This window comes from Nuphar pumila, chromosome 7, assembly GCF_984573655.1.
Source record: "Nuphar pumila chromosome 7, dmNupPumi1.hap1.1, whole genome shotgun sequence".
In the NCBI taxonomy this organism is placed as follows: domain Eukaryota; kingdom Viridiplantae; phylum Streptophyta; class Magnoliopsida; order Nymphaeales; family Nymphaeaceae; genus Nuphar; species Nuphar pumila.
The window spans coordinates 49190392-49201423 of record NC_143255.1 but is presented as its reverse complement, the minus strand read 5'-3'; the positions used below and the strand labels follow the sequence as shown (position 1 = coordinate 49201423).

The window sequence follows — 11032 nt, the reverse complement described above, 5'->3', positions numbered from 1 at the left end:
CAAAATATCACCGATCTCAACCCAAACGCAGACGGCAAATTTTTTAAGCTCGAGCTTCGAGGCACCAATGTGAAGTCGTAAGGACACGAACACACGTGTATGCCAGCTTGCTGAGATGACCGCCGACGAGAGACGCACGAACTCGCTAATCTCCTCGCACCGTCAGATTCTCACGACGGGCATAGAGATCTGGACACGTGTCCATCTTAAAGTTCGTGGCGTCGCAGTTTTCCATTTTTTGGCGTCCAAGAGAGCAGAGAAGAGTGAGAATGGGATAAAAGGGGAGCTCTGCGAGCATTCTCGCGTGCTCTGCTGCGTTAAAGGGGAAGATCAAAGATGGCGGAGCAGCTAACGGAGGAGCAGATCGGCGAGTTCAAGGAGGCCTTCAGCCTCTTCGACAAGGACGGTGATGGTAAGGCCTCCATGTTCCTCTTCCCTCTTGTTGTTTCTCGTCTTCCTGCTCATTGTTTCCGTCGGGATCTTGCGAAACGGAGAGATCTGGGGTTTTATGTTCGCGTTCGCGTCGTGTTTATCTTGTTCTGAGTGATTTGATGCTAAATCTGGCTAATCGGGCCCTCATTGCATCCATCCTCTTGAAAATGTAGAGTTCCGGTGCGAAAGAGAGAGCGTTTGTAGTTGTTTTTTTCCGTTCTCGTTGAGTTTGTATTGTTCCGAACAGTTCGAAACTAAACCAAGACGGATCTTCCCCTAGCTGGAAATGTAGCAAAATGTTAATTTAGACGGGAAATGGAGGAATCTAGGGTTTTCTGTTCTCGTTCTCGTTGTGTTTATCTAGTTCCGAGCGTTTTGAAGCTGAACCTGAGGGATTCCTGATCTCATTTCTTTGATCCTCCGGAAAATGTAAAGGTATTTTCAGTTAAGGGCTGAACGAGGGATTTAGGTTTTTTTCCTTTATGTTCTGGTTGTGTTTGTCTTTTTTCGAGGCGTTTGACTTTAAATCTGTTTGAATTGTTTCTTCGCTTGGAAAATGTTAGCATAAGTGTAAATTTGGGCGGGAAATAGTGTTAATCCAACCTTGTGGCAAAGCAGGATTTAAGAAAAGAGATCTCAAAGCCTAGAGGCACGTTCTTAAGATCGCTATCTTTAGAATTTTAATCGCTCCACTCCGGGAAGTTCGAAGAAGCGAAAAGGGGTTTGTTGCAACTAGGCTTGAACCTCAAGAGAGTCACTCCTTCGCAAGGACAGATGATCTCTACCACACTTGTACTCTGCAAGCCAAATCGAGAAGGAAGAAGAAGATTGGAGAGTCAAAAAATTCTTGTGTTCCCAAAAGACAAAAATAGAAGATATTTATAGACTTTTAGAGAGGCCAAAACGTTTTGCGATAAATGAGATTAATGACCATAAATCTGACGGTTTGAAAATAGGACGAAAAGGTACCTGAACGGTCACCCACCTTCGACTGTCAATCAAAGGCCTTCAAAACCATCAAACAGTCACAATGCAACATTAACTCGATATACATGCAACTTAAAGCCTTTCAAACGGTCAGATAACACAAAACCGAAAAGTCAAAATAAACATTTGCACCTCGCACCGCTGCGAGTGTGCGAAGTGCGCCATCAAAACACCACATTGCGCCTCAAGCGCCCTTGCGCACATGCGCGCGCACGCGTGCGTGCGAACGGCACGTCTGTTGCTGCACGATGCACAACAACGTCCGCAAGCCACCTAAAGACACAAGGCTTACCAAAGTAAAGAATAGAGAACAAAGCCGGTATTTAAACAACTAGAAAAACTGATTTCTCTTAGATATGAGACTAAACTTTTAAAGCACTTTTGGTGGAAAGAAATCACCAATTTTAAAACTTTTATAACAATCCCCCACTAGTTTTAAAATATATTTGGCTTGCATAGAAACTTATGCATTAGTGAGAGTGTCTGCATGACTTGAACCCCCCACTTATTGAAAGAAAACCTAAATTAACCAAGGTGCTAAGTGGACTTACCAACTTAGCTCCTTATATTGTTAACAGAGTTTTCAATCATACATGGGTTTCCAAAAGTTCAATTGTGTGGATTTTATGTTGGCACATTTAGAGCCTTGTGCTTCCATGGATTCATGAGTGCTTTAGAGAATCGCCAATTCTCATAAGAAATTGTTCACGTTTCTACACTTATATAAGTGAGTTTGTTTAGGTGTACTGTAACACACACCCTAGCCTTAAGGCCTACAAACTCATTAAGAGTTATTGGCTCAACCCTCACATTAGTTACACCTCATGAGCACACATCAGTAATGGACTTACATAAATGTGCTCAATATTTGTCATTCACCAATTCATTTCCCATTGAACCTAGGCATGTGGGATCTCCAGCGCTCTAGGTTGGGTATCCTTAGGTGATGACTTAATTGACTTAATTCCCATTCCCCTCGATGTTTTATTGATGACATCTCTCGAAAGGCCTTTCGTAAATGAGTTTGCCAAATTTTGACATGACTTCACATATTTCAATGATATAATATTGTAATCAATCATTTGTCTTATAAAATTATGTCTTAGACTAATATGTCTAGACTTTTTATTGTATTTCATATTACCTGCTTTACATATAGTTGATTCGCTATCACAAAACATTGAAATAGCAGGTATAGGCTTCTCACCTAGTGGGATATCCACTAGCATATTCTTAAGCCATTCAACTTCTTTACAAGCAGATGTCAAAGCAATAAACTCAGATTCCATTGTAGAATGAGTTATACAGGTCTGTTTCTTAGACCCCATGTAACTGCTCCTCCACCAAGGGTAAAAACCCAACCACTCGTAGACTTGGAATCTTCAAAATCGGTATTCCAACTTGCATCACTATACCCTTCAATAATAACAAGAAACTCAGTATAGTGGATTTCGTAGTTTAAAGTATGCTTAAGATATCTAAGAATCCTGTTCACTGCATTCCAATGTTGATGACCATGATTATTAGTATATCTACACACTTTACTCATTGCATAGGCAATATCAGGCCTTGTGCAATTCATTGCATACATAAGACTACCTACAACACTGACATATTTTAATTGTTGAACACTTGCACCAACATTTGGAGTCAATTTCATATTTGGATCATATGGTGTGCATGCCGGTGAACTATTCATATATCCATACTTTGTAAGAATTTTCTCAATATAATGTGATTGACATAGTGCAACGCTATTATTATTTCTTACAATTTTGATTTTTAAAATAACATCTGCCACACCCAAATCTTTCATACAAAACACTGAAGATAAAATCTTTTTGTTTGATTTATGCATTCACTATTGGAATCCAAAATAAACATATCATCAACATATAAACAAATAATGATAATTAAGGTACCATCTACTTTCTGTAGACACATTTGTCAGCATCATGAATTTTAAAACCATTATGTACCAGAGCACTATCAAATTTTTCATGCCATTGCTTAGGGGATTGCTTTAATCTATATAAGGATTTCTCAAGTTTGCAAACTTTGCGTTCTTGCACTAGCCCTACAAAACCTTCAGGTTACTCTATATATATATATCTCTTCATCTAATTCTCCATTCAAAAGGTTGTTTTCACGTCCATTTGATGGATTTGAAGCTTATATATAGCATCCATGGCAATCAAAATTCTAATAGTAGATATTCTGGTTACAGGAGCAAAAGTATCAAAATAATCAATACCTTTTTTTTTGTTTAAAACTTTTTGCAACCAAATGAGCTTTAAATTTATCGATTGATCCATCAACTTTTAATTTCTTTTTGAAAATCCATTTGCAGCCACTAGTTTTGCAACCAATAGGTAAATCCACTAATTTCCAAACATTGTTAGCCATAATTGACTCTATTTCATCATTAATAGCTTCTCTCCAAAAGACGGCATCTTGAGAAGACATTGCCTCTTGAAAAGACACAAGATCATTCTCAATTAAAAATGTATAAAAGTCAGAACCAAAATTAGTTGGTTTTCTAATGCGTTTACTGTGTCTAACTTCAGTTTCTGATTCATCAGCACAATCATTAGAATATTTAATCATGTCATTAACAGGATGTTCATCTACTATAATACGACTGCCATCAAGAAGAATCAAATGTATTTTTATGTTCTATGAAAGATGCATCTCTAGATTCTACAATAACATCATTAACAATGTCCAGAAATTTATATGCTTTACTATGTTCAGCATACCCAACAAATGCACATTTAAATGCTTTAGGTCCAACCTTCTTCCTTTTATTTTCTGGAATTTTAACATATGCTAAACAACCCCAAACACGAAAATAACTAAGATTATGTTTCTTACCAAAACACAATTCATAAGGTGATTTTTCAGATTTGGAATAAGGAACTCGGTTAAGAATGTAACAAGCAGAAAGTATAGCCTTTCCCTATAAGTTGGAATGCAAACCTGTATTAAGAAACATAGCATTCATCATTTTTACAAGTGTTCTGTTTTTCCTTTCTGCTACTCCATTATGTTCAGGAGTTCTAAGAGCTGACGTTTGATGGATAATACCATTAACTTCACAGAATTTATCAAATTCTCCACCTAAGTATTCACCTCCTCTATCTGTTCTTAAATGTACAATCTTTGTTTTAAACCTATTTTGTATTTCAGTTAGATAAAGAAAAAATTTGGAAAATGCTTCAGATTTATGTTTCAACAAATAAACATAACAGAATTTCGAGTAATCATCTATAAAGTTTATAAAGTACTTATTGCCACCACGACTCAAAACATTATCCATCGTACACACATCAGAATGCACTATAATCCTTTTCTCCACAAGGAAACGAGAGTCTAGTTAGCTTAGTTTGAATGCATGTCTCACACTTATATTTATGTTCTATTCTAATATGACAAAGAAGAAGACTAAAGTTATTCATATTATGAATGCAACGAGAATTTATGTCCTAATCGTGAATGCCAAAGAAAATAAAAGTCAACCATATAAACTGAAGTAGTAGCTTCATTTATGCTCATCTTGAACATACCACCAGTGGCAAACCCTTTTCCTATAAAGATTTTTCTTTTGGTCACAGTTACAATCCTAGACTCAATAACAATCTTAAAACCATTTTGTGACAGAAGATCTGCAGATATTAAATTTTTTCGAACTTCTGGAGCATAGTGGACATTATCAAGTGTTAGGACTTTTCCGGGGGTGAACTTAATCTCCACACTCCCTTTTCCCAGCACTTTAGTTGATGAAGAGTTTCCCATAGAGAGATTACATCCCTCCCCCACTACTTCATACGACTTGAACAAGTTCCTATCGTTTGCCACATGAACAGTGCTTCCAGTATCCAGGTACCAGTCCTTATTTGCAACCACCATGAAGGTTTCAGAGATTACAACAATAAGCCTCTCCTCTGACTCATTTTGCTTAGGACCAGTCCTCTTCCTTTCTCTGCATTCTTTAGCAAAATGGCCAAACTTGCCACAAACATAACAACTAATTTTCTTTTTATCAGTTAACTTTTTCCCTTTCACGATTTTTTTTTTTTGATTTTCTGGGTTTTCATGATTTTGCCACCTTTGTTACTAACAAAATTCACTTTAGGATAACCCTTTTTAGGACTCAAATTCTTTTTGTCACAAAGACGAGTCTTCTTCTCAATTCAGATGTCCTTAAGAAGACCATCTAAAGTGATTTTCTCATTTTTATGTTTTAGGTGATTTCTATATTCTTTCCAGGAATCCGGTAGTTTCCCAATGATGACAACAACTTGGAAATCATCATAAAGATACATACCTTCTCCTTTGATCTTATAGGCCAGTATTTGCATCTCATAAATTTGAGCAAGTATAGGCTTATCATCAACAATAGAAAAATTAACATACTGATCTAAGATAAACCTTTTGTTACCAGCATCTTCTGCATTGTACTTGATCTCGAGAGCATTCCACAATTTTCCAGCCGACTCCAATGGTGAATACAAGTCAAAGAGAGAATCGGCTAAAGTGTTCACGATATGCCCTTTGCATCGGTAGTTGTCAGTATGTCACTTCTCTCGCTCTTTCTTCTGTTCTTCTGTCTCAACTTCTCCAACAACGACAGTGGGACATGCCTTTTTGAGAACATAGTCGATATGCAACTCAGACAGCAAGAAAGAGACCTTTGATTGCCACCACTTGAAGTTTGACCCATCAAATCGATCGAGTTTTTCAAGGTCACGACTAAGCAAATTGATGGAGTTGGATGTTGAGCCAGAGGCCATATTGAAGTTCTAAAATTGTTAATCAACCTTGTGATAAAATGGATTTAAGAAAAAAGATCTCAAGCCTAGAGGCACGTTCTTAAGATCGCTATCTTTAGAACTTCAATCGCCCCACTCCGGGAATTCCGAAGATACGAAAAAGGGGTTTGCTGCGACTGAGTTCCCAGGATACAACTAGGCTTGAACCTCAAGAGAGTCACTGCTTCGCAAGGACAGATGATCTCTACCACACTTGTACTCTGCAAGCCAAATCGAGAAGAAGGAAGAAGAAGATTGGAGAGTAAAAAAATTCTTGTATTCCCAAAAGACGAAAATAGAAGATATTTATAGACTTTTAGAGAGGCCAAAACGTTTTGCGATAAATGAGATTAATGGCCATAAATCTGACGATTTGAAAATAGGACGAAAAGGTACCTGAACGGTTACCCACCTTTGACTGTCAATCAAAGGCCTTCAAAACCGCCAAACAGTCACAATGCAACATTAACTCGATATACATTTAACTTAAAGCCTTTCAAACGGTCAGATAATACAAAACTGAAAAGTCAAAACGGACATTTGCACCTCGCACCGCTGCGAGCGTGCGAAGTGCGCCATCAAAACGCCACATTGCGCCTCAAGCGCCCTTGTGCACAATCGCGCGCGCATGCGTGCACGCGAACGGCGCGTCCGTTGCTGCACGATGCGCAGCAACGTCCGCAAGCCACCCAAAGACACAAGGCTTACCAAAGTAAAGAATAGAGAACAAAGCCTGTATTTAAACCACTAGAAAAACTAATTTCCCTTAGATATGAGACTAAACTTTTAAAGCACTTTTGGTGGAAAGAAATCACCAATTTTAAAACTTTTATAACAAATAGAACGATCTAGTATTTTCTTGTGTTTGTTTTGTTTCGCACGTTTTGGACTTGAGTGTTGATGAATGATTCGTCTCATTTCAACTATCATCAGGAAAATGTTGTGAAACATTAACTCAGGCATGAAACGGAGGGTTGCTGTTCTTGTTGTGTTTATTTCATTCCAAGAATTTTGAATTTAAGTATGGATCCTTTTCTTGTTGTGTCAATCCTTTGGAAAATGTTGGAAAATTATATTTTATGTGCGAGTTTTTTTTTCTTCAAATATCTGCCATGCTTTGGAACTGATAAAGGATCTTTCATAAATGTTTGCTTTGGCTTGAGTTTTGGTATGAATATCTATGTTCTTTTTTTCCAGTACATCATAGTGAGCTAGTTCTTTGCTAATTTTACCAGGATTATCTAGAAATAAGTGATATATTTTGCTTTGAACTCCACCTTCTTGCTCAAGAAATTGTTCCATCTTGCACATTTTGAGCAAAAATGGAGAGTTGCAGGGTTCAAGCCTTGATTTTCCACTTATTCATGTATTTTAAAGTTCATTTTGGATTGAGTGTTTGCTCTCTTTTTTTGAACATACAGAAAATCTAAATACTTTTCGGTTTAGACATGAGTTACTGCTTTTCTTTTTCTAAAGTATGAAGATGATTTTAGACCAAGTATTAGGGCCTGTTTAGGATCGGTAGCTGGGATGGGCGTTTATGGAGTTCATGCATCTGAGGATGTGGAAGGTGCTTTGCCTGGTACCACCTCTAGGAGGTGGTAGCTGCCAAATCCATCCTTTAGTGTAAATACAAAGGAGAAAGGCCCTCACTTCCCATCCCAAATGCATAAACGCCCATCCTAGCGCCAAGATTCCAAACAGGACCACCATGGGCGTTTGACCAAGATTTTGCCTCGGGAACACCAAATGCATAAACGCCCATCCCAGTGCCGAGATTCCAAACAGGCCCTTACTGTCATTTCTTGATCATCTAGATCTTGGTTTTGGCGTGAGTTTGTGCATGCTTCTGGTTTTATTTTCTAATATCTTGTAAATATTTTCTACTGCAGGCAGTGGTTATGTCTCTGCATTTTCCTGCGATAGCACATTCTTCAAAAAAAAATCAAATTCATATAGCTTAAAGGAAAATGGAGTAATCTAGTATATGCTTTTGTATTTCTAGCTTTATTTTTTAATATGTAAGCTTGTTCCTCTAGAAATCTGGCCAAATTCAGTGCATATTAATAAGTTATTTATCAGCTTGTGGGAAGTCTTCAGCAACTCTGCAAAATTTTCTTTCTTCAAGGATTTTGCATTCTTCAACTTCAAGGTTTGTTTTGTATCATATACTTCAAACAAAATATTTAGACGTGTTTCTTTCTTATGTTAATCCTTTTGAAAATCTAGATACATTTAACCATATATTTTTTGGATTTCTCCCTCCCTCAAGAGTATGCTGGTAACCTATAACCTATGATTTTTTGCCAGTGTTCTTTTCATATTCTTTAATTTCTATTTCAATTATGAACTTATAAAAAATGGTTCAACCTCGGGATTTGTGTTCATCTTCCCATGTGTGTGTGTGTTTTATTTTTATCTCTAATTCTCTATAATTTGTAAATTTATCTGATGGTTCTGGACTAAGCATAGTCTTTCCCCAACATTCTTGCAGAAGTACAATATCATCTATGAAAGAGTACATTGGAACCATACATAACCTATGCAGATACAAACTTGGATATCATATGTCACGTCATTCTTATTTTTATTTGTTTTTGTCTTCTCATTTAGGGTGCATCACCACAAAAGAATTAGGAACTGTTATGAGATCTCTGGGGCAAAATCCAACTGAAGCGGAGCTTGTGGACATGATCAATGAGGTTGATGCTGATCAAAATGGCACCATTGACTTTCCGGAGTTTCTTAATTTAATGGCACGAAAGATGAAAGTGAGTTTGGTTTTACAATATTCCTTAATGTGATGTTTGGAAGTTACATACTTACATTTATGATGCTTATATTATTGTTTTCTGATCTTGCTGTCGGGTTTTATCATTCTTCTTTCTTTTTTTGTGTACCTATAACCAAGAGATCTATAAAAATCATACTCTTATTTGAATCACCCATGTCTCTTTTTATTTAAATAATCAATATAACATCCGACTATGCTAAAGTTACACTACATGCTTGACCATCTCCCTTTTTAAGCGCCCATTTTCACAATCGATTCCTTGGTTATTTTGATTTGATGTTTACAAAATTTGTAGATAGCTGTTGTTTCACATCCTTTTGAACTTTTTGATATATAGATAATACAAGCCATTTTCCTATTTTTACAGGGGGAAAGCTGATTAAATATACCACAAATTCATAAAAGTTTGCCTGTTTGTTTTTTCTAACTTGCTACTGATGAACAAACACAATAAAATCTAACATAAAATTTTGGTTTACTTAAATTATGCAGGACTTGGTGACTGTTTTTTGGATTGATTGCTTTTGTACGTTGGGTTTTTTTACCAGTCTACCCTTGAATAAATGTGGAAATTATCAGCATTGCTTGTTTGACTTTCAGCTCTCTCTCTTTCTCTCATGCACACATATTGTACTGCCTAAAATTTAATTTATGAATTGGATAAACTCTCATTTGCATACTTTGTGCTTCATCAACTTAGCAGCATCAAGAACTAATGACATATAACTAAGGCTAACCATTAAATCATCCATGTCCTTATTAAGCTAATATTAGCCTTAAAGCACATAAATGTCGAAATAAGGACCTTTAGTGCATTGCTGATAATTAGATGCTACGCAGATTCTGATTCACATTGGCTTGTTGGTTGGTTTCTTTGTTCTTCCAAGATGACAAGAACCTCTGTTTGAAGAGTGCTTACAATTCCGGTGGTCTACATTCTTCATGACCTAGGGCTGAGCAGGTCATGGTATTAGCCATCTCAACACAATTACAATGAACATGAACAAAAAATTTTCAAAGTTTAAAAGCTGTTAGAGCGATTCTTCAGATCAAAGTCAAAATTGAACACACCCAAATTTTATTTGGTTGGCTTTTATACGTGGTGTCCTTGATTCATGTCACATTTCCTTGTTCTTATGTTTCTACTTTTCATAGTAGATCCATCCTTTAGTGTAAATACAAAGGAGAAAGACCATCTATTTACATTTTGTGTTTTTTTTTCTTTTGCCCTTCACATTTAAAGGATACTGACTCGGAAGAGGAGCTAAAGGAGGCTTTCAAGGTCTTTGACAAGGATCAAAATGGTTTCATTTCTGCAGCAGAGGTAAGTTGTGTGGTCCTTCAATATCTATGTGTGTGTGTGTGTTCTGATCAACATTCATTTGATGCTCAAAAATGTGCAGCTGCGGCATGTGATGACCAATCTTGGGGAGAAGCTCACTGATGAAGAAGTTGAGGAGATGATTCGTGAAGCAGATATTGATGGAGATGGCCAAGTCAACTATGAGGAGTTTGTGAGGATGATGCTGGCCAAGTGATGTTTGCAAGAAGGAATTCAAGCTGGAGGTCCGGTTGGTTTCTCCTACTCCTTGATTGCCTTGGCAATAGAACACCCATACTTCTTGTTTTTGCATCCTTTACGGAGTTCTACTTTTCGATTAGACCGTGTTCTCTGTTTTAGCTGTATATGATACTATTATGATAGATCTTCCATGTATACTGGGATTTTGATCATTTTGATTGTGATATCCTGCTCATCTGCACAATGTTACAATATGCCTTTTAGTTTCCTCTTGTAGATTCAGCGGGTGATCTAAGTTTTGAATTAGCAAAAGACGCTTGGTTCTGTTTTAACTTTTTGGCTTTCTGAAGCATGCCTGTCTGATCGTTGCAAAATTTTTTCCCTTTTCTTTTTCCTTCTTTTGAGGGGAAGAAGATGAGTGAAACTTTTTGCCGGGTCTCACTTGACCTTTTGAAAAAAGATGTTTTGAAATTACTCGCCATCGTT

At 37.0% G+C, this 11032-nt stretch overlaps 1 protein-coding gene across 1 annotated transcript; it reads left to right on the top strand.

Annotated features, from left to right (window-relative positions):
- The first annotated feature begins 256 nt into the window (after positions 1 to 256).
- LOC149832198 (calmodulin-like) lies at positions 257 to 10811 on the top strand. Its single transcript, XM_090014358.1, has 4 exons — positions 257 to 412; positions 8844 to 9001; positions 10268 to 10348; positions 10428 to 10811. Exons 1-4 carry the CDS (start codon positions 337 to 339, stop codon positions 10560 to 10562), a joined length of 450 nt encoding a protein of 149 aa, XP_089870484.1. The 5' UTR covers positions 257 to 336; the 3' UTR covers positions 10563 to 10811.
- Positions 10812 to 11032: the final 221 nt, after the last annotated feature.